The sequence below is a fragment of the Canis lupus genome, chromosome 14 (assembly GCF_048164855.1).
Source record: "Canis lupus baileyi chromosome 14, mCanLup2.hap1, whole genome shotgun sequence".
Lineage (NCBI taxonomy): Eukaryota > Metazoa > Chordata > Mammalia > Carnivora > Canidae > Canis > Canis lupus.
In genome coordinates this window covers 46,442,483-46,466,757 of record NC_132851.1, presented here as the reverse complement: position 1 = coordinate 46,466,757, position 24,275 = coordinate 46,442,483, and the positions used below count along the sequence as shown (strand labels likewise).

Here is a 24,275-nt window from a genome sequence, read left to right as displayed (position 1 = left end):
GTGCTTCTTGGAGCTGCTGGGCGTTGCTTGTGCTGCTGGGTACTGCTTGGTTCTGCTGGGCACTGCTGGGTGCTGCTCCGTGCTGCTGGACACCGCTGGGTGCTGCTCAGTGCTTCTTGGCACTCCTCAGTGCTGTTTGATGCTGCTCGTGCTGCTGGGTGCTGCTTGGTGCTGCTCATGCTGTTCTGGGCGCTGTTCGGTGCTCCTTGGTGCTGCTCGGCACTGCTGGGTGCTGCTTGGTTTTGCTGGGCGCTGCTCAGTGCTGCTTGGCACTGCTGGGCACTGCTCGGTCCTTCTTGGTGCTTCTCGGTGCTGCTTGGTGCTGCTCATGCTGCTGGGCGCTGCACAGTTCTGCTGGGCACTGCTTGGCGCTTCTTGGTGCTGCTTGGCACTGCTGGGTGCTGCTTGGTTTTGCTGGGCGCTGCTGGGTCCTGATGGGCATTGCTCAGTGCTGCTGGGCACTGGTCATGCTGTTGGGAGCTGGGTCCTGCCGGACACTGCTCAGTGCTGCTGGGCACTGCTCCTGCTGCTCAGTGCTGCTGGGTGCTGCTGGGTGTGCTCATGCTGCTCGGTGCTGCTGGGCACTGCTCATGCTGCTCGGTACTGCTGGGCATTGCTGGGAGCTGCTCATGCTGCTTGGTACTGCTGGGCGCTGCTGGGTGCTGCTGGGCACTGCTCATGCTGCTCAGTGCTGCTGGGCGCTGCTGGGTGCTGCTCATGCTGCTCGGTGCTGCTGGGTGCTGCTCATGCTGCTCGGTGCTGCTGGGCGCTGCTGGGTGCTGCTCATGCTGCTCGGTACTGCTGGGCGCTGCTGGGTGCTGCTCATGCTGCTGGGTGCTGCTGGGCGCTGCTCATGCTGCTCGGTGCTGCTGGGTTCTGCCGGGCGCTGCTCATGCTGCTCGGCGCTGCTGGGTGCTGCAGCCACAGACGAGCCCCGCGCCCACAACCTCGCAGCACCCGAAGCCGCCAGGGTGACTGCAGAGAGGCGCCTGTGGCCTGCCGAGGAGGCCGGGCGCCGTGGAGCTCCTCCGCTGGGTGGTTTCTGCTGGGGGAGCGTGAGGTGCGCGGCCGTGGCCAGGTGAGCAGCTCGGCCGCAGCGCCGTGTCCCCGCCTCACCTCCCCTTCCCCTTGCAGGTAACCAGCGACGGCGCCGCGGACGAGGCCTCGCCCGAGCTGCCCGATTTGCTGCTTCAGTCGCAGGATTCCACGGGCAGTGTCTCGGCAGAGGACGCGCTTCTCCTCAGAGCTGGGACCCCGAGTTTGGAGGCTTCTCTAGATACTGCTAACAGCCAGCTGCCTGAGGTGGGGCGAGGCGCGGGCGGGGGCACGGCCAATCCGGGCTCGCTCTAGCGCTGCTGCCTTCCTCGCTTTTCTGCCAGAGGAGTTTTCACCTCATACACTAATTATTTGATTCGTTTCCAGTATTTCTAACCTGTGGGGTTGTTTTACATGAAATTGTCAAATCTGATCATTTAAAAAAAAAAAGTTGAGGGATCAGGGCAATGACCTACAGGTTAAAAATAATCTGGAGTGTTTTTAATGAGCATTTTGTGTTGCAGAGTGTGATTTAGGTCAATGTGCAGACGCTTCCTTGGGGACGGTGAGCATCTTCCTTGGTGCTGTATCTTCTTCGAAGGATCACTTTTGTTTTCCTTTCACTTTTTGCTTTGTGTTTGGGTTTATGTGATTGGTGCTATGATTGGGATTAAAACCTCAGGCCAGCTGTGTTAGCAGTGGGTTAAGTGAAACCTTTCAAAACTACTAGTTTATGATTTTTGGAAAGGCCTGTGAGAAGTGAGCCAGATTCCAAGCTAATGACTGACCAAAAATAAGTAAGTATTAGTTTTCTTAGTATTTTTGTTGTTGTTGTTGTTGTTAAGATTATTAGATATACTTTTTTTTTCTTTTTCTTCTTTTTTTTTTTTTTTTTTTACTATAATTGTTATAGTTGTCATGTGCTTTAATGCTTTGGTAAATATTAGGAAAATATTCATTTTTTTTATGGTTAACCAAATTAATATTATTAGATCTCATTACTTTAGTTAGTTGAATTATCATATTATTGAGTTTACAGTGGATTTTACATTTTTTAACAGCAATCAGAGTTTGAGATGAAAGCATTTTTAAATGTATGGCTAGTATGGCTTACGTTTATATAACTCGGCAAATACTGAGATTTTCCTACATGCCAGGCATTGAGTTAGGTGCTTGAAAGATGACTAAGGCATGGTGACCCCTACTCTCAGGGGGTGCATTGGCTATCAAGGAAGACTGACGAGGTTAAAAAAAGAAAAGACACATCCATCCGAACAACTTAGTAACAGCCATGTCTGGCTCTGTGAAAACTCAGGAGAGACTGATCATCTGTACCTTCAGGTGAAGGTGGTAAAGGACAGGCTTCATGGCGACCGGGACACCCTGTGGAAAGACACGGCAACGTGAAATAACTTGGTTTGTTCAGGCAACAGCAGGAAATTGAGTATTTCTAGAGAACGAAATGGGAGAAAGAGGAGGAGGGAAAGGAGAGTTGGGCAGGTCTAAGATGCGAAGGGTCCTCCTACCTGTCACACTGAAGACTTAGACTTTACCTCAAGATGCTCAAAAGTCATGACTTCTCACTGTTTCAAGAGATAGCTGTTCCACGACAAGCACCGTACCAGGCACCTAAGATGAGACTACAGGGCACGCAAGTACGCAAGTAGTCAGTACTTCCCGAGCCCCTGCTGCCTCTGGTCACTATTCTAGGCACTGGGCACCTGACGCTATGTGGAACATAGGCTCCTGGCTTTATGGAGCTTAATTCTAGTAAAAGAAATGATAAACCGGTAAAACAAATAAAACAGAAATAATACATCAGAAAGTGATCATCCTCTTAGTCATACCAAGAAACTCTGACAGTAATGTGAAATTGGCGAGGGAGAGAGGGGCGTTTGAGGTGAAACCTAAGGGAAGGAAGATGTGCAGGGAAGATGATCGGGGCTTAGGAAGCAGCAGTGACAGAGGGCCCCCCGCTCCCCCACCCCAACTCCCCATGCAGCTGAAGAACAAGCTGGCCCTTGAGCTGGAGCATAGCGAGCAGGAGGGGCTGGATCAAGACGTTCGAGGGGTGGGCCGATCCTAGAGCCACACTGCCCGTAACCATCGGAGGATTTTAGGCAGAAGAGGGACACGATTGGATTTTGTTTTTTTTTTTTTTAATCTCTCTTTTGCATGTGTGTGGAAAAAGGATAGTAGGTTCTAGTATCTAGTATCTAGTACCTGTCACATGAAGCCTGCAGGCCAGGCACCTGTGGTCAGGGGAAGGGATGGTCTGCTTTGTGTTTCAGTGAGGTCAGAGGTGTGGAGGGTGGACGGGGGCGGGGGGGTGTGGCTGAGATGGGGAGACGGACCAGAAGAGTGTTGGCAAGAGATGAGGGGGCCTGGAGGAAGAGTGCACAACATGAGAAGTGTTTCTGGGAGAGAGCCGGCTGACTTAGAGATGCACCTTAAATAGACTGTTCCTTTTGGTTGGTGGAAGACTTGTCCTTGGAGTGTTAATTCCTAATCTGTCATCTGTGTCTGGTCTGGATCGTGACCTGTGAAAAGGTCTCATTAGAAACAACGGAAAACAGGTTGATACTAAAAATACCTTCATAACAAAAGCAGTAAGGTTAATGGTTACCTGTTGTCGTTCTGCTTACTTGACAAACAGGAAGTCTTTTATTTTTGGTTATTAAAATAACTATAATCACAGCAAACTACTGATAAGAAATCATATTTATTGGAGATAAATTGGAAATGCACATATATTTCCATATATATTGGAAACTGTGTTATTTCAGTTGGGACAACCATTTATCCAACAGAACTGTATTTTATGGCTTGTTTCCAAGGCACTCTACAGATCCTGATGATATTTTTTATATATATAAAGGAAAAACACTTCACTTTACTGGGTTTATTTCCTTTTCCAGTCGTGGTTTCATTTTCAGTATAAGCTTTGTGGCATGGTGAATGAGAAGGAAGGAGATATTCATAAACCATAGTATTTCATGTAGAAACAGTTCTATTGACTTTAAAATTATCACCAAAAGAATGGCTGTCCACAGGAATATATTAGGAATTTTAGCCTAGTTTGTTTTACCCTGGCATGCCCTCAAACAGCCCTTTAAAAAAAAAAAAAAAAAAAAAAAAGCATGAAAACACCAAGATAATGAAATAAAATCATAATTCTGTTTTTTAAACCAATTTCTTAAGAGGAAGAGTTAATTTTAATAGGTGAAATACTTCATGAATTAAAGGGAGAATCCATTCCTAGAATTGAGAGGGGTTTTTTCCCCCTTAAATTATGTTAATACCAAGAAGATAAAACAGAATAGGCTAAAGCATGTCATGTCATGACAGAAACTTTAGACCCATTTGTTCCTTTCTTCTTTATTAATATATACAAATTATACCCTGAGCTGTTAAGGATTAAGTTCTTCACTTGCATTTATTACAGAAACCTTCACAGAGGAATTTCTTTTAGTATTTTTTTTTCCAACAACTTTTAGTATTTATAATAGTTACCACTTCATAGATGGCAGAAATTATTCCTTATAGGATATGGGTCTTTGAATGTAATTGTATGTGTGGTCTGTATGCACACATACGCAGCAGTGTGTAATAAGAAAGTTCAAGAAAATTCAATTCTCATAATGTACATAAAGCACCCTCTTCATGAAATCTAGGTGGCCTAGAAAATTCCAGCATATAGTATATGTTAATAATTATAGATTAAACATCTATTTTCTAAGTATTATTCAATAACAGATGTCAACCTAATACTGGTAGAAACTAAAGAAAAGTGAGAACATTAAACTAAGAAGTTTGGTGGGTTAAATCAACATGATATATTCAAAGTGATGTAGAAGGAAAAATTAATGCTAATAAAATTTCTAGGTGTAGAAATCTCTCTAGCACTATTACAAACTGTTTCCAATAACTAATGCATACCACTTTAATGGCCAAATCTTTTTAAAAAAATTTCAGATGCAAATACAGTATATTGAATATGTTTTTGAAATGACTAAGGAATTAATTGTACTATATTATTTAAAGAGTGCTGTTCTGTGCCAAGTCAGAATTTGCTACTTTCCGTGCTTAACTAACTCCAGACCAGTGTTCCCTTAATATACTTTGTTTTCCCCCCATATTTCTATGCCATTCCTCTTTTCTTTTTTTTAAGGTTTTATTTATTTATTCATGAGAAACAGAAAGAGAGAGAGGCAGAGACACAGGCAGATGGAGAATCAGGCTCTTCACAGGGAGCCCAATGTGGGACTCGTTTCCAGGACTCTGGGATCATGACCTGAGCCAAAGGCAGATGCTCAACCGCTGAGCCACCTAGGTGTCCCCCATTCCTATCTTCGAAGTCCTTTTCCCTGAATTGTTGTCTTGGTCAGCTTGAGCAGCTGTTACAAAATACCAGAAACCAGGTAGCTTATCAACAGTAGAGATTTACTTCTCACAGTTCTAGAGGCCAAGGAGTCCAAGATCAGGGGGTACCAGCTGGTTCACTGTGTTGTGATGCCTGCCTTCCTGGTAGCTCTTCTTGCTATGTCCTTACATGGTAGAAAAAAGAACTAGCTAGCTCTCTGGCCTCTTCCTGCAAGAGCACTCATCCCATTCATGGGAACCTAATCACTGCCCAAAGGTTCCATCTCCTGATACACCACATCGGTGGTTAGGGTATCAATATAGGCATTTTGAGAGGATAAAAACATTCAGTCCATGACACTATCACTAACCCATCTTTGTCAAAACCCATCATAGTGTTGTTTCCTCCAAAGAGACCCGTCTCCATGCCTCAACCAGATGTGATCTTTCCCTTCTTTGAGTACCAGTAGTCCTTTATGTATTGCTCATAATATTTACCATACACTTAATGTACTCTAGACTATTGTCATTTGCATATTAGGCTAACCCCACCATTAGATCGTAAATTAATTGTAGATATTGATTTATTCCAGAGCATGCAGCCCAGAATCTGGTCAAAATCCTTCATTTATGTTTTAGTTGAATTTTACAAATGTATAAACTGAGGCCCAGACTGATCTGAGGTGAGGTTCTGTTTCACTACTTTCCATGTTTTGGAAGAAAAATTCTATTTTGACCCAAGAAGAAAAGAAACTACTATACAACTAAGTAGTAACTTAGGACTAAGCACCTTTTAAAAGGAGCTGATCTTCACTCTTAAAACTGAGACCATTAGTGCTTATTTTCAAACTGATTCATATCCATTCACATTAAAATTAGTGTTGACTACAGAATGGGAGAAAATCTTTGCAAATGACAAATCTGATAAAGAGTTGATATCCAAAATCTATAAAGAACTTACACCCCAAAAATAATCCAGCTAAATGGGCAGAAGACATCCAGAGAGCTTACAGACACATAAGATGTTTTTTGTTTTTTTTTTTTAATTTATTTTTTATTGGTGTTCAATTTACTAACATACAGAATAACCCCCAGTGCCCGTCACCCATTCACTCCCACCCCCCGCCCTCCTCCCCTTCTACCACCCCTAGTTCGTTTCCCAGAGTTAGCAGTCTTTACGTTCTGTCTCCCTTTCTGATATTTCCCACACATTTCTTCCCCCTTCCCTTATATTCCCTTTCACTATTATTTATATTCCCCAAATGAATGAGAACATATAATGTTTGTCCTTCTCCAACTGGCTTACTTCACTCAGCCAGACACATAAGATGTTAAACATCACTCATCATCAGGGAAATACAAATCCAAACCATGATGAGATACCACCTCACAATGTCTGATTGGCTAAAATTAACACAAGAAACAACAGATGTTGTCAAGGATGCAGAGAAAGGGGAACCCTCTTACGCTGTTGTGGGAATGCAAACTGGTGCAGCCACTCTGGAGAACAGGATGGAGATTCCTCAAAAATAAAACTACCCAATGGCCCAGTAATTGCACTACTAGGTATTTACCCAAAGGATGCAGAAATACAGATTCAAAGGGGCACATGCACACTGATGTTTATAGCAGCATTATCAACAACAGCCAAACTATGGAGAGAGCCCAAATGTCCATCAAGTGATGAATGGATAAAGAAGGTTGTGTGTGTGTGTGTGTGTGTGTGTGTGTGTGTGTGTAATGGTATTTTACCTGACCATCAAAAAGAATGAAATCTTGCCATTCGCGATGATGTGGATGGAGCCAGAGGGTATAATGCTAAATAAAGTAAGAGAGACAAATACCATATGATTTCATTCATATGTGGAATTTAAGAAACAAAACAGAGAGGGGCGCCTGGATGGTTCAGTTGGTTAAGTGTCTGCTTTTGGCTCCGGTCATGATCTTGGGGTCCTGGGATCGAGGCCCACATCGGGCTCCCTGCTCCCCCTGCTTGTGCTGTCAAATAAATAAAATAGTTTTCAAAAAGAGAGAAAACAGAGGAACATAAATGAAGGGGGGGGAAGAGGGAAGGAAACCGTAAGAGACTTGACTACAGAAAACAAACTGAAGGTTGATGGAGGGAGGTGAGTGGGGGATGTGACTAAATGGATGGAGGGTATTAATGCTGTTATGATGAGCATTGGTTGTTAAATGTAAGTGATGAATCACTAAATTCTACACCTGAAACCAATTTTACCATATATGTTAACTAACTGGAAAAACACTTGAAGTAAAAAATAAATAAATAAATAATTGTTAGTATTTTTTAAACTTGATAAAAAATGTGATTGTTTTACAGGATACAAGTTCAGTATTAAAGGAAGAACAAGTTATTACAGCCTTTGAAGATGAAGGTTCATATATAATTCAAGAACAGCAGGATTCTCTTGTGTGTCGGGGGATTCTTGACTTAGAAGACACCGACATACCAGAGCCTCTCGCTCCTGAAAGCTACCCCGAGTCCATCTGTGAGGACGACGTTACCTTAGCTTTGAAAGAATTGGATGAACGATGTGAAGAAGAAGAAGCGGATTTCTCCGGACTATCTAGGTGAGAATATGGTTTCACAAACACTAGAGTAAGATGACCTCTTCTCTCCCAGCCCTTCCCAAATAGGACTCTCTATTCCAGTTTACTTACTTTCATTTCTGTGTTTTAGCCTATAATCCTACCACCTTCATTTTAAAAGAGAAAATGACTAAGATGGGTTTATTCTCTGTTACTGACCTTCAGTTTGCCTAAAGAAAAAGCATAATGAGGAACATTCTACATTTAGAAGCACACACACCAAATACCTATTTCAGCAAAATGCCAAATGGCCAGTTGTTAAAACCAATCATGAATCATGGGATGAACTTCTGTGATAGTAAAATAAATCTGAAATGTATCCAAAAAATCGTTTTATAGTTTCCTCATCAGCAGAGGTTGTAAAGTGTGACTTATACAATGGGCAGAAGTGATCACTTCTTGGTACCGTCAGATGTTAGCTGACTCCTTTTAAAATGTTCCAGCTCCATACATTCAAAATGACCACAGAGTATCAAGAATTCCCAAAGAGGGCCTTTTCTTGACGCATGAGCTAACAAAATTGAATCATCGATTATTGCATATAGTCCTTAGAAGAAATCTTGGTAGCTATTATGAAATGTGTCCAGCAAACAGTTCTGTGATGATTAGAATTATCATCTAATATCTATCATCTATTATTATTAGATTACTAATGCCTAGTATTTTTCCTTTACGTAAGTTCTATAAATATTTGTTGTTCAAAGTTGTGTTTTTTATAAAGGTATGTAGCTTAATACACTGTGTATCTGTGCCCCATTCAGTAATTTCAAGCCCCCTGGTAATTATTTTTATATAAAAATTAGTATTTAGTAATCGTCAAATATTTCAGAGTTTCAGTCTTACAAGAAAAATCATTTGTATTTCAAGTGATAATAGAGTGTGTGTGTGTGTGTGTGTGTGTGTTTAAAGTAAGCTCTGTACCCAACGTGGGGCTTGAATCCACAACCCTGAGATCAAGAGCTGTGTGTTCCTCCAGCTGAGCCAGCCAGGCACCCCCTCAAGTGATGATAGAGTTTTAACATACACACAGGAGACTTTCACTCTTCAGGATATCTAGAATATTTTCCTGTATTCGAAAGTGTGTATTCAGACATTAACCTTGGTGATACGCCTTGTTCATGTTACCAGTTGGGACGGCAGTAGCCTGTGCAGTCACTCATTCATTCATCACACGCGAAGTCAGGGTGCCAGAGATGATGTGGAGGTAGATCCTCAACTACTGGGACTTCTAAAAGGTTGAAGCCAAATAATTGCCTTCGGTCAAGTATTAAAGATGAAATATAGTGCATTTCTACTAAATACAGAGGAATAGCTAGCTGCCCAAGCTTCCAAGAAACACGTTTTTTAAAAATCAGTCACCACAGTGACATTATAAAAATATACATTTTTGAGGTATATCTTAAGTTTTCACTTCAAATGTTGGTTTTATTTTTATCTTTTCCCCCATCTTTACTTAGATCCCTCTCTTCCACATGAATTGCTTGCTCCACAATTTCTGTAAAGCCTTATAAAGCTACGTGGTCATGGAAACACACAATCTTAAGACCTTGAGTAATGCATTTCTTTATGGAGTGTCTGACTCAGACACGACCTCATCTTTAAGATCCACAATTACCCTTTCTTTATAGAATGACCAACCCAAACATATCTTCATCTCTTTTCACTGTCCCATTTTTTTTTGTATTATCTGATGTGTTGGGATTATAAATTGCTCAAAAAAAAAATGGCCAGGTCTTTTTTTCTTTTTGAGTCCACAATCCATTACTGACACACCGCAAGGCACATAGTATATACTCATGAAATAGCTGAGCTGCCAGTATGTGTCAAGGCTGATAATAGTGGGTTAGGACCCACAGTTCTGGGTTCAAATTCTGACTCTGTCATTTCCTATTCAATAACCTGTAGGCACAGTACTTAATTTCACTGACCTTTTTGTTTCCTCGTGGTAAAACTGAGCTAATATTAGCCTAACCTACAGAGTTGCTGTAAAGATGGGCTGCAACAGTCCTAAGAAAGAACACAGAAATCTTGCTATTTGTACTTTTTTATGAAGTTTAGGTTGTTGTACATTTTCTAAATTAGTGCGTAAACTTGAATAAAAATAATCTATGTTGGGTGACTTAAACTATTTTAAGATAGTATTATGTGATATTGTGTATTAACAGTCAAGATGAAGAAGAGCAAGATGGCTTTCCAGAAGTCCAGACATCACCTCTACCATCACCGTTTCTTTCTGCCATAATAGCTGCTTTTCAGCCAGTAGCATGTGATGATGAGGAAGAGGCCTGGCGCTGCCATGTCAACCAGATGCTGTCTGACACTGATGGGTCCTGTGCAGTGTTTACTTTTCATGTGTTTTCTAGGCTGTTTCAGGTCTGTGGTTTTAAAGCTTTCTGAATTTATATTAACAATTACCTGATAAGGTTATGGGTTTTTTTTTTTTTTAATCTAAAATGAGTATCTCAAATTCTATTTTCCCTTTTTTTTTCCAATTCTATTTTCTACTTTTATTTTTCTTAGTGTCTCAAAATTTAATCTTCCCATTGATTTTCTTAAAAAAAAAATATATATATATATATATGTATTTTTTATGGGCTGGCATAATCACCTGGCAACCCATATATATAATTTTTTTTTCTTTTCCCCCCAGGGCGTCTGCATGGCACAGTCCACTAAACGTCCAACTCTTGGTCTTGACTCAGATCTCAGGGTCATGAGATCAAGCCCCACGTTGGGCTCCACCCTCAGAGCAGTCTGTTTGGGTTTCTCTCTCACTCTCCCCTCCCCACTCTAAAATAAATAAATCTTTAAAAGAAAATTTCCCAAAGATAGTGATACTACTTAATTTTATGACACTATAGTACTGCTGATAATTTATACAATAACTAGTAGAGATATCTCCCTTCAGACCATTAAAATAAAACTTGAAAGCAACATCTGCTAAATTTTCTGCAGTAGAGTAGGCACCATCCAGGATGCCAAGGGGAAAAAAAAAAAAAAGAACCATGGTCCCTGCCTTCAAAAAGTTTACAGTCAATATCATAAAACAGTTTATAATTAAGTACTAAATTAATTGGCTTTGTTGGGATCTCTGGGTGGCGCAGCGGTTTGGTGCCTGCCTTTGGCCCAGGGCGCGATCCTGGAGACCCGGGATCGAATCCCACATCGGGCTCCCGGTGCATGGAGCCTGCTTCTCCCTCTGCCTGTGTCTCTGCCTCTCTCTCTCTCTCTCTCTGTATGACTATCATAAATTTAAAAAAAAAAATAAATAAATAATTGGCTTTGTCTCCACACACCTTAAAAAGTTTAGCGAAGGTTGCTTCCAACTGTAGAAATAATAATATGAGGTAACATTTATTGAGTGCTCACTACATGCTAGGTATTGGCATTGTGGCTTAAATGCTTTTACATTATTTAATTCTTAGAACAAACCTATGAAATATAGAGTATTTTTAGCATTCTGTAGCCAGGGAAACTAAGGCACAGAGAAATGCCATTTTAGTCCTTATGCTCTGAACTAGCTACCACTTTTAGGTAGGTCACCACCCTTGACCCAAGCAAATGTTGCCCATCTTGGAAGACCCGGCTAAGTGCATATTCTCAGTGGAGCTTTCCCAGCCACTCCACCCTCTAGTCTCTCCCTCCTGAAAGTTCTTTAGGCTCATCAACGGGAGCATTTATTTATTTTATTCTGTACTTTTGCACTGCTCCTTGGTTTCCCATTCATATTTTTTTTTATTTCCAAAGGTACTCTGTTTCCTGATGCCTAAGATTGTAGCTTGTGCTTTTATTATTATTAAATCATAATGATACCTAACAGTGCTACATATACACAGGCAGGTACACATTAACTAGTCATATAGTTATACCATCAATGAACTAGTCTAATTCACTGAGTGCTCACCATGGGTAAGGCACTATCTATTTTATGTTAATGAGTATTCTTGAGTTTTGAGAAGATACTGCTCTTAATGCATTTTTATGACTTTAATTAAATCACCTGGCAGCCCTTAGCCAAGCATAGTAAACTACATTTCCTGAAAGTTTCTTTCAGGTACAACTCTTGAAGAGCTAATTCTTCAGACATATAAGGACTTTAATTCTAATTATGTGCAGCATATATTCCTTCTATCTCTCCTAATTTAAAAAAAAAAAAAACACTCAGGAATGGGAAGATGAATGGCACGTATCTTTAGTTGCTTTTTTCAGTAGTACTATTTTGTAAATTTTTGATCATTTTTGGAAATTAACATTTCCTAAAGAAGAGCCTAAAAACATGGATTTACAGACCAGCCATTAGAATTCTGTATATCACTACAACAGTTTTATAATAAAGTTTGCCCTACTTATAAATCATGCGATGAAAAAAAGGCCTTCTTATGAAACACTAAAATTTTTTAATGCTTTTCTCCATAGACAATTCAAAGAAAGTTTGGAGATATAACTAATGAGGCAGTCAGCTTTCTTGGTGAAAGTCTGCAACGCATCGGTACCAAATTTAAAAGTTCACTAGAAGTGATGATGATGTGTTCAGAATGCCCAACAGTCTTTGTGGATGCTGAAACAGTAAGTTTTTATACGAAGGCTTTTTATGAAGACTAAATTTGAATGGCACCAGTCAGTAAATTTTTTTAAGGCAATTCAGAATTTTGAAGTGTTTAAAGGTTTATATTTTCAATTTGGCTAGAAATATCTAGCAAAATATAATTCCAGTGTACTATATGCAGTGACTTGTGTCTGTTTCTGATTCTGAGCCCTCCCTGTCCTCACCCTTCCCAGAGTCCTAGATGGGGAAGCCAGAGTCCTATTCTAGAGATGAGTACTCTCTGATTTTCCCTGATTCTTGAATAAAAGGTAGGAGAGGGCTAGACCTACTCCCATGAAGAACCCAGAGCTCAATCTTCCCATTTTGTTTCCAAACACACAGATTATGTATTAAGATATTTAGAGAGAAGCTCCTGGGTGGCTCAGTCAGTTAAGCATCTGACTCTTGATTTCAGCTCAGGTCATGATCTCAGGGTGGTGAAATCAAGCCCTGAATTGGGCTCCGTGCTGGGCATAGAGCCTGCTTAAGATTCTCTCTCTCCCTCTTTTTCTCTCTTAAAAAAAGTTTTTAGAGAATTAAGGTTTAAGAAGCTTCAAGGGTGTTACCTTTAAGATGTATACTGGTGTGCCATTTCTCACCTCAGACAGTTCTTGAAAGCATCTGAAGGCACACTTGTCCTTGCTGGCATCCCTGAAATCCCACTGCGTTCCTACTCAGTTTCCATGAAAGGTCAGCCCTCAGTATGGGACAGAGCGCAGGAAAGGGACGCTGGCAATAAGCACTAAGTCGGGCCAAAAACCAACTAACAGAAATTCCATGACCTAAAAGTTGTCAGTCTTAGGACTGATGAGAAATGATAACCTGGATCAATGTTTCTGACTTGACAGCTGATGTCATGTGGTTTGCTGGAAACACTCAAGTTCAGTGTTTTGGAGTTGCAAGAACACCTGGATACATACAATGCCAAAAGAGAAGCAGCTGAGCAGGTCAGTCTCTCTCTCTCTCTTTTTTTTTTTTTTTTTTTACCATGTGAAAAATGTAGCTTGCTTTTGACGCTAGGAATGTTAACTTGGCAGCTAAACAGCCAAGATAGAAAAGAGGACCCTCTTAGCACTTGCCTCAGGGTTTTACTGAGAAACGTGGGGCCTCCCTCTGAACTCTCTGTCCAGTGAATTCCTATCTCTGGCTTTTAGAAATCAGCCCTCTAAGAGCCTCAGAACACAATGGAACACGATAGCTTTATAAAAAGCTTCAATGTGGAGACTACATCGCTGCTGTCAACATTGCAAATGGTGAAATAAAAGCATTATTTCTGAGAGTGCCCTGTCCTATTGTGATCTAGAAAATCTGTAACCTGCGACAGAGCCAGGATCTTTTTCCTGTGATGTGTATGTAGGCAAACAAAGGGACAAATAAGCACACAGTAGATTATAGATATTACTTGCGAAGAAATGTTTCTTCAGTTCCCATCTGGCACTGCACAACAACACTAGTTCTGTTTCCTGAGAGTAAATGTTTTCAATTAGCAGGGGCAGGAAAAGAAATTTTTCTCCTTTTCACATAAACTGTATATAGTAGACATTTTTTTCCTAGAATAGATGGATCTTTCATTAATTAGCATTAAATATACATCAAATGTAGTGCTTGCTTCGGCAGCACATGTACTAAAATTGGAACAATACAGAGAAGATTAGCTTGGTCCCTGTGCAAGGATGACACACAAATATATTTCTTCGGAATATGAATCATAAAAAAAGAATGGAACCTTGCCATTTGCAACAACATGGATATAGCAAGAGAGTATAATGCTAAGTGAAATAAGTCAGTGAAAGACAAATACCATATGATTTTACCCATGTTGAATTTAAGAAGCAAAACAAATGAAAATGGGAAAAAAGAGAGCAAAACCAAGAAACAGACTCTTAATTATAGAGAATAAACTGAGGGTTGCTGGAGGAGAGGTATTTGTATATATTGTGGAAGGATCACAAAAAGTCTAATTAATGTCCATCACTGCTACATAATTCAAATTATTTTTGACAAACACAAGTTTGACAATTTAGATGAAATAGACCAGTCGTTAAAAAGTACAAATTATGGGACACCTAAGAGGCTCAGTGGTTGAACATCTGCCTTTGGCTCGGGGCGTGATCCCGGGGTCCTGGGATCGAGTCCTGCATCAGGCTCCCCACAGGGAGTGTGGGGACCCCTCTGCCTGTGTGTCTGCCTCTTTGTGTGTCTCTCATGAATAAATAAATCTTTTAAAAAATAAAAATAATACAAGAAATAAATAGGTAATGGGGATTAAGAAGGGCACATGTGATGAGCAGTAGGTATTATGAGCAAGTGATGAATCACTAAATTCTTCACCTGAAACTAATTCTTTAAAAAATTATTTAATCAAAAAACTATGTATCGATCACATGCAAAGGGCTATGAAAAGTATAAGACCTGGCTCTTATTCCCTTAATATACTAGTTAAGAATATAAAGCACAAACACTGTGTACAAATAGTAGCAAAAGTAAAGTGTCAGGGATCCCTGGGTGGCTCAGTGGTTTAGCTCCTGCCTCTGGCCCAGGGCGTGATCCTGGAGACCCAGGATCGAGTCCCACATCAGCCTCCTTGCATGGAACCTGCCTCTCCCTCTATCTCTGTGTCTCTCATGAATAAATAAAATCTTTAAAAAAAAAAAAAAAAAGTAAAGTATCCATTTATAGCTATAACTAGAGACTTCACAAAATTGAAAGGGTCTAACAGACCTGATGCTATCTACTGTGATTTCCAAAGAGAGGTCACTGTCAGCTATTAGGAAAAATCCATGGAATAGAGATCAGACCTCAGCCCTTAACAGATGGTAATTTTAATCTGGGGGATTCTTTCAGGGAAAGAATATAATATGAGAAAATACCTACATTAAGGCTCTCTCTCCTTATAAAGAAGGAGGGAATCTCACATTTGGGCTGAAAGAATAATGACAAATTGATAAGGAGGGAAGAGTTTTCAACATCGGGAAGGTATTGGGCAAGATCTGGTCATCTTACAAATATAGCAGTCCCCCCTTATCCACGGGGGACACATTCCAAGACCCCCCAGTGGATGCCAACAACTGTAGAAAGTACCAGAACCCTATAGATACTATGTTTTTTTTCCTGTACATGGTGAAGTTTATAAAATAGGCTCAGTAAAAGATTTAACACCAATAATTAATAAAATGGAACAATTATAACAATTAGACTGTAATAGAAGTTGTGTGAAGGTGGTCTCTCGTTCTATCAAAATATGTTATTGTACTGGACTCGCCCTCTGGGGATGATGTGAGATGACCCTGTGCCTTCAGGATGAGCTGGAGAGATGAATGATACAGGCCTTGTGACGGAGCATCAGGCTCAGGTGACCTCCTGATAATAGGTCAGAGGAGGATCACTGCTTCCGGGTTACCACTGACTTTGGGTGACTGAAACTCCAGATGGGGGTGGAAGATTTGACCCTGCCATGCATGTTCTTATAAGCGTGTCTTTTGTGTACTAATGTTCACAAATCTTTCAAGTAGGAGGAGAATTGCCCCAGCAGTTCTGAAGTCTTACCTATGTTCAACTTTAGTAGATTCTGTGGTTTTCTAAAAGATGCTCTATCAGTTTAGGATCCCTGCAGAAGGATATACAAGAATTACCGTTCGCTTCCTATCTTTGCCACCACTCGTATTTACAACTTTAAAAATTTTGGTCATTCTGGTGGGTGTGTGGTATTTTATGATAGTATTTTGCATTTCCCTGATGACTTGTTTGAGCACCTGCTCAAATAGATATTTTCATTTAGATATTTTTTGAATTGTGCCTTCAAGTATCTTGTCCATTTTTGCAAATGGGTTTATGGCTTTCTTATTGATTTGTAGGAGTTATTCTAAACACAAGCCTTTTATTGGATACGTTTATAAGTTTTTTCCCTTCTCTGTGGCTAGCATTTTCACTATCTTAATAGCATCCTTTGATGAACACAAGTTTTTAATCTTGACTAAGTAAGTTATCCATCCCTTTTCCATTATGGTTAGTGCCTTTCGTGTCTTCATAAATATTTGCCTACCCTAGAAGCTGTGATAGAGTTACAGTTAAGGACCTTGATACATATCTTGCTCTCTGTGTCCATACCCTTTCATAACTTGGCTTTGCTGTTCCATCAAGAGGTGGAGAGCTGGACTCCCATCTCTTAAGTCTGTGACATCCTTGCCTTTTTCTGACCAAATTCAGAAACGATGCTGTGCAACTTCTCAGTCTAGCACTTGGGCCTTTTGCAGCTTCTGCTTTTGCCATTGTGCCAGTCCCAGCGTAAATTGGGATAAACTCTAGAAAACTAATAAAACCCTTAATTTACTGGAGAATTAGATGCCACATGGAGCAGAATGGAGGCATCCCAACTGACAGCATGCCAGGCATTTAAGTGATGCCAGTTTAGAGCTTCCAGCCCCTGTCAAGTCATCCAATGACTGCAGACTTGGGAATGACCCTAGGCAAGGCCAGAAGGAACTCCCAACCAGATTAGTCTTATTTTAAGCCATTTAAGTTTTAGAGAGGTTAGTGATGATACAGCAATAAGTACCATTTACAATAGGAAAAATCAAACACCTACAAATAAATCTAAAGATGTGCTATACCTCCATACAGAAAACTTGAAATTTAATGAGGGACATTAAAGGCTATCTCAGTGGCAGCTTGGATGGCTCGGCGGTTTAGCATCGCCTTTGGCCCAGGGCATGATCCTGGAGACCCGGGATCGAGTCCCACGTCGGTCTCCCTGCATGGAGCCTGCTTCTCCTCTGCCTGTGTCTCTGCTTCTCTATCTCTCTGTCTCTCATGAATAAAATAAAATCTTCTAAAACAAATAAAAATAAAAGCTATCTCAGTAAGACTGTATACCATGTTCATGAATCAGAAGGTTCAAAATCTCAGATTCTCTATTGATGGAAATTGATAGGCTAACTCTACAGTTTATATGGAAGTACAAAGAGCTAAGTATAAGACAAACAACCTTCTTGAACACAGGTCAGCAAACTATAGCCCATAGGTCATATCTGGCCCACTCCCTGTTTTTGTCAATAAAGGGTTTTTTTGGAACATAGTCATCATATTTGTTTATGCATATTATGCATATTTATGCATATTTTTGTACTGCGACATAGTTAAAATGGTTGCAACAGAGAATAGTTTGCAAATCTTTACTCCTTGCCCTTCACAGAAATAGCCTTCCAAGTTTGTACATGAAGAACAATAACAAAGTCTAAACAACAGAGTTAGACTTCCAGCCAGTAAGACTTGTTAAAAAATTCAAGAGTATATGGCTTAAGAATAGAAAAACAGACCACTGGAATATAATAGAGAATCTGATAACAGACCCATATATACATGGGTACATACGTGTATGTATGATCATCATACAGTTTATAGCAAAGGTGCTATTATAACGCAGTGGGAAAAGAATGTTTTCAATAAATTGTGTTGAATCAAATATTTGTATAGGGTAGAAAAAGGATTCCTTCTAAGCTGTCATCTCTTTCTTGTCCCGTATTGTTACTTTTCTTACTCTCCTTTCTTGTGTTCATCTATCAACCAAGTGTTTTTTGTTCTTCGGGTTTTCCCTCTAATGGTTTTTACCATTATAGTATCATAGTTAACACATTCTTCCATTATGCCTTGAAAGTCACGAGTGATAGCCTGGGTTCTTCATCAGGACCCCTGCCATCCTGGCAGGAAATGAACAGTTCAACACCAGGAGACCAGAAATCTGTTTACATTTTTATCCTCCCAGGTGCTGCTGCTTGGTTGTCTAGCCTCTCCTCCTGCACGTGTTAAACGCTAGAGTGGCAGTGTCCCGAGGGAAGCTGCACACAGATCATTGGGTGCCCTTCTCTACAGTCCCCTTCCCTCCAGCATACCTTTGGTGACCCTGTTTTCCCAGCTCAGTGATGCTGTGGGGCCCACCCTAGGCCACTGCTGTCTGCCTACCTGAGCAGCTAGCAAAGCTTTGAGTAAGCAAGGCCCCGGAGCTAAGCCTGGGATCTGTGCAGGGCTCCCTGTCTGCTGGCGGACCGCATTCTGCTTCTGTGGGTGTCCTTGGAGGGCTGGCGCTCTATGGGCTGCTCCCTCATGCCCAGAAGCCGAACCTCTCCAGTTCCCTTTTAACCTTTACTTGAGCCTTGACTAAAGAAACAATGATGACCAATTGGATGTGAACGGGGGGACATTCTGTACACCAAGTACTGTGTCTTGTACACACTGGCTGCAATCGTGTGGACCTGTGCTGTTCAGGCCAGTATGCAGCCATGAGACTATTGGCTTGGGGCTTGTTTTTTTTAACAGAGTAAAAACATAAAAAACAATTTGTTGAATAAGGCTCCCAAAATGTTCTATCACTGGGCATAGACTAGAAAAAATTTTATTTAGTAACAATAGGCCTTTAGATATTCAATTATTTTCTTCTAATTTATTAGTACACGTGGACAAATTGGGCTGGATTAGTGAGGAGGATTAGGTGTATAAACGTTTTAACATTCTGTGTGAATAAATACGAACACATGCGTCCTACAATAGATTTCAGCCGAATGCTGCTGATATAAAGAAATCCGCTGGATAGCTTTTGACAGTGGCTGCCAGCGGCTCATCTCACTAGGGAAAGCTTAACGTGTTTCTTCAGAGATGCTGTCAAGCAAAAGCCTAAGGGCCTGTACAGTCTAAGGGACTGGAATAAAAGCAACATAAGGTCAAAGAGTTGTTTTGAAATAACGGAGACGTCTAATTCGCATTCTTTGCATGTACAACGTTAAGCTACAGTTGAGTGTTTTAAATGCCTAGTTGTACTGAGATATTTTCAGTGAATATGCTTAATGGAGCTAGTAGTTTTTCTTAAAGTCTTAATGATTTCATATATATCTTTTATGTTTATCACACACATAAAGAACTAGGAAGTAAAAAGAATACATAATATCAAACTGTCAAAACCTAATTCCTTCACCTGGAGACCCTTAACTTTTCTTCGTTCTGCTAGGACATTCCATGACTCCAACATTTTTTTCCCCAACTAAACTACAATGCTCTCATTTCTTATTTGACTAAAGAAAAAAATACCTTAAGTAAATACCCAATATTAGGAATAGCCCCTGGATAAGGGAAAAAAACACGCATGGCATCTATATCCAATATTCTTTGGAGATAACATGTTTGTCATTCATTACTTTCCAAAAAGAAAAGAAGTAAAAACAAGATTTAAAATGGATTTTGGTTTCTGTTTCACTAATTAAAATTGACACCAGTCTCCTGAGAATTACACTTCTGATAAGCAAACAGACCTGGTTAATTTTAAGTTGCCTTTATTAAATTGCACTTCCAGAGGGAAAGCACATCTTTCATTTCCCCATCTTACATTAGACAAAGGTCAGGTATACGCTGTGAAGATTTCCAATAAAACCTGCAGAATGAAGAGTTCTCCTTACTGAAATGGAGCACAAGTCCCTAGAAGAGCAGACTATTGTGTTTTTGTGAGCACACCACCACACTGTGCACATGTCATCCTGCTCTGGTTTGTTGCCTACAAATAATTAGGCTCGAGTGGAGATTGAAGGCTCTGCCTAGAACCAATCCCAGAACTTCAAGTTAACTTTTAAAGTGACCTTATACACACAGGCCGTTACGTTACCAATTTCACTGTGCGTTATATAAATGTTATGTTAAAATTTATGGTTACTTCTTTCCTTAGTGGTTAGACAACTGTAAGAGGACATTTGGTGCCAAAGGAGACCTGTATAGGATAAACACGGATGCACAGGTAAGTCTCCTCTTCTTAGTTCTGCTCTGTTTCTGTGACAGGTAAAACCATGCATGTGTTCCAGTGCCCCTATTTGATAATCCTAGGAATGAAATTTATAACACTTTTCATTTTTGTTATCAGAACAATCTTCGTCAAAGGTTCAGTGAAATATTGGCTTAGTAATGAAAAATTCACTTTAATAAAAATGAACGACCAGCTTGTGACTGAAGCTTAATAACATTCAGGAGATAAGCTTGATGGCTATCTGGACAGGCCAAGTTAGACTTTACTTGCATCTGCCTCTTCAAAAAATTAGACTGGTCGGGAAAGCAAACTTCACAGTAATGTCATATCCATTCATGGTAGCCTTTCTAAAGGCGAAATGCTGATTGGATAAACTAACTTTTTTATAGTATAAAAAGTCAATGAAAATAAGGGCAATGTTTTCTTAGGGAAAAGTACATGTGTATAAGACACTATATGAGGGTAAATCAAGCCCTACAAATTATTCTAATAGGAATACAGCTTCATATGCAGAAGACGCAGTCATCAATTAACTTCTGCATTGACATCAGAATTCCAACCTTTTCCAACATTGGTTGCACTGTTCTGGATTTCTAGTCACTGTAAAAGTTATAGCATGATAATAAAAATGTGAAGTTTTTTAAACCGAAATGTTGAGAAAATAATAGTATGCATTTCACATTCCTTATCTCTGTCCTTACAGCTGTGTCTAATAGATGCTTAGTATCCCCATTTTGCAGATGAGGAAGCTGAGGCTCAGAGAAGCCAATGTATCTAAAACCAGTAAGAAAAGAGAATTAAGATTCAAACCAGGCAGGCTGACTCCAAATCCTCCACTGTGTAACAAGGAAATGGTCAAATCACCTGTGTAAAGAAAGAAACAAGGGAAAATAAGGAATAAGAATCGGAGCCTGTGGGTTTTATCTTTGCCACCATTTAACTGCATGGCTTGAGTATATAATATAAACTCCCTTTTTTCTTACATAAATTAGGTGATTAGACTAAGTGATTTCTTATAGCCCTCTGCCTTGAAGAAGATGAGTTCCATCTCCAAGAGTCTAGGTCAGTTAATACAGCTCAACGCTTTCTCCTAAGTGAAAACTGAAAACGGTACATTTAAGAATTTCATTTATATCTTCTCTCTCCTTTTATATTCAGCTCCTTGAGATCGGGGACACTGGTTACACAACCTTACTAGTTCTGTCCCTGTGTACCAGAATTCTTTTGCATAATTATTTTTAAATAAGTGAAAAAATATATATACCTGCTAATTTCAATATACTTAAAAATCAAGAATTTTAAGCCTGCAAAGTTGGCACATATTCCTGGTAATTTAGAGCTACACAATTACTTACCTCCTATAATTGTGATCATAAACTTTAAAAAAGGATCCCTGGGTGGCGCAGCGGTTTGGCGCCTGCCTTTGGCCCAGGGCGCGATCCTGGAGACCCAGGATCGAATCCCAGTGCATGGAGCCTGCTTCTCCCTCTGCCTATGTCTCCGCCTCTCTCTCTCTCTCTCTCTGTGACTATCATAAATAAATAAATAAATAAATAAATAAATAAACCTTAAAAAATAGTATGATAAAGATTTATTTATTTGAGGGAGAGAGCGAGAGAGCAAGGGAGGGGCAGAGGGAGGAGGAGACTCTTAAGCAGAGTCCCCACAGAGCTTGGAGCCTAACGCCAGGCTTGATCTCACAACCCTGAGATTATGACCTGAGCCAAAATCAGGAGTCAGTCACCCGCCTAAGCCACCCAGATGCCCCTATCATGATTTCTTTTCCATTACATCCCAAAGTAGAAGCTGTAAGTGTATGCATATAGAGCCAGTTCCATTATTCATGCTAATAGAAGTAAGAAAATGTATTTGAAACTCAAATGGTTGTTCATTTCCATATAAAACTGAAGTAGAACCTCAAATGTAGATATGCTAATATGTTTAACATTGGATTATGCTCAACTGATATTCACTGAATGACTATCCATGTAATTTATGGGAAGCGGTATGGAGCTAAAGTTCACCTTTGCTTAGCAAATCCCTTCTAAATTGATAGGAATAAATGTTATATAAACAGTCCTTCAGAGGACACTATTTAGAGAAGCAGACTTCAGAGGGACTTTTAGAAGCAATATTTACATTACAGCGATTGCTATTCTAATTAGAAATTATTCTTTCTCTAGAATGGACTAGAGACTAGGGCCAAGTTGCTATAAATATTTTAATGTAACAATTTTTAAATAGCAAAACATTTAGTTTATGGACTATGTATTTTACATACACACATCATCTCATTTGACTCAAACCTAGCTGGGTAACTTCTGAAGTTCACTAGTTGCATTTTGGAATGCATTTTAAAACCCACATCTGCTTTTGATAGCTTATGTTCTGACACTGCACCAATTATGGCAACATAGGACCTAATTAGTAAGGGTGGGAAGCCTAGACCACACCAAATATAATCCTCTGTTAAGTATAAGCTTATAAGCCAATTCTTTTCTAAAAACAGTAATTTATTTTTTATTTCTAATCAGAAATTTTCCACTTGTGGAAATTTTATGACATTTGCTTTAGTTTTGTCCTGTGTAGCTTTCGCACAAAAAATAAATTACAGCCTAAATGTAATTTAGTTATTTGGCAAAGAGTTAAAAACACCCCGGAGTGTTACTCTCAATGTATAAAAAGTTTTATTCTAGAAATATTAGATTTTTTAGATGCAATTAAGTGTTCTTCAGTTTGCCTGGGACATCTGTGACCCTAGTTAAAATGATTTCTTACACTAATTCTTGGTCTTTTTCTTCCTTTGTATTTTTTTGTGACCCGATCACCTTCTTGCTTAGCAAATGGAAATTCTAGCAGTAAGTGACCTGTCTTAATTTATAGACTTATCCATGTCAGACAAACTGATTTTCATTTGCCATTTGTGAGCTAGCAGTGTTTTGTCATGGACTATTGTAAAAGTGTGCTTCAGTTTTGCATAAGCCCTAATCCGTGAAATGTTGGTCCTCTAAAGAGGAGATTTTATGATATGTACGACTAGCAGTCACCTTTTTTATACATCTATAAACTAACCTCTTTTAAACTTAATTTTAAAAATCAAAGTGCATATGTTAATTTCATTGTTAATTTCAATGAGATTACAAGGTTTTGTTTTTTTTTTTTTTTTGTTTTTTTTAGAAAAATGAATTCATTTTTAGGTTGTAAGAGGTAATCCAGTTTGACTGCTTTATCAAACATTTGTTGATAAATGCAGTGAGATATACATCTCAATGGGGTGAAAGTATATGCATTTGTACATTTTTTTCATATGAATTTTGAGTTCAAGTGAATCCTTTTTAAAGCATTCTATATATTGCCTGCCGAAAAATTCTAATGTGAAAATGTGCTTCTCACTAAATGAATTATGTAACCAACAGTCTTTAAATTTGTATTTTAATCCCAGTCTTCAAAAGCATCTTTCATCAGCTTCACACTATATTAACTTGCTTACTGGCGGAGAAATAAATGCCAAGACAATTTTAACATAATTACTTATAAATTTGTATTGGAAATGTACTGTCTAATCAAACACCATGGACAGTGGCACCTGAATGTAATGCAGTGTTTACTTACTTCTAGGAACTGGAGCTCTGCCGAAGGTTATACAAACTGCATTTTCAGTTGCTGCTTCTCTTCCAAGCTTACTGCAAACTGATCAGCCAAGTAAATACAATAAAAAATGAAGCAGAGGTAAATACTCGGTTCTAATAGGAATCTGATTCTAGAATACTAAAATATCATAAATGTGTTCTTGTAGGAGAGCTGATGTCAAAAGTCACTTAATAGGGAATCTTGGGATCCCTGGGTGGCGCAGCGGTTTGGCGCCTGCCTTTGGCCCAGGGCGTGATCCTGGAGACCCGGGAT

At 39.7% G+C, this 24,275-nt stretch overlaps 1 protein-coding gene and 1 pseudogene across 12 annotated transcripts in view; both read left to right on the top strand.

Moving 5' to 3' along the window:
* The window catches only part of FRYL (FRY like transcription coactivator), a 256,517-nt gene that overhangs the window by 228,555 nt on the left and 3,687 nt on the right, over positions 1-24,275 (top strand). For 10 of the 12 annotated variants that reach the window (XM_072774992.1, XM_072774988.1, XM_072774989.1 and 7 more), the window contains 8 exons: positions 1,135-1,302; positions 7,739-7,989; positions 10,173-10,380; positions 12,424-12,573; positions 13,441-13,539; positions 20,298-20,366; positions 23,213-23,230; positions 23,991-24,101. In XM_072774992.1, the coding sequence (XP_072631093.1) occupies positions 1,135-1,302; positions 7,739-7,989; positions 10,173-10,380; positions 12,424-12,573; positions 13,441-13,539; positions 20,298-20,366; positions 23,213-23,230; positions 23,991-24,101 (1,074 nt within the window). The remainder of the gene's footprint in view (positions 1-1,134; positions 1,303-7,738; positions 7,990-10,172; positions 10,381-12,423; positions 12,574-13,440; positions 13,540-20,297; positions 20,367-23,212; positions 23,231-23,990; positions 24,102-24,275) is intronic. The other 2 variants (XM_072774987.1, XM_072774984.1) reach the window with 1 other exon arrangement.
* On the top strand, positions 14,194-14,286 carry LOC140604395 (U6 spliceosomal RNA; annotated as a pseudogene).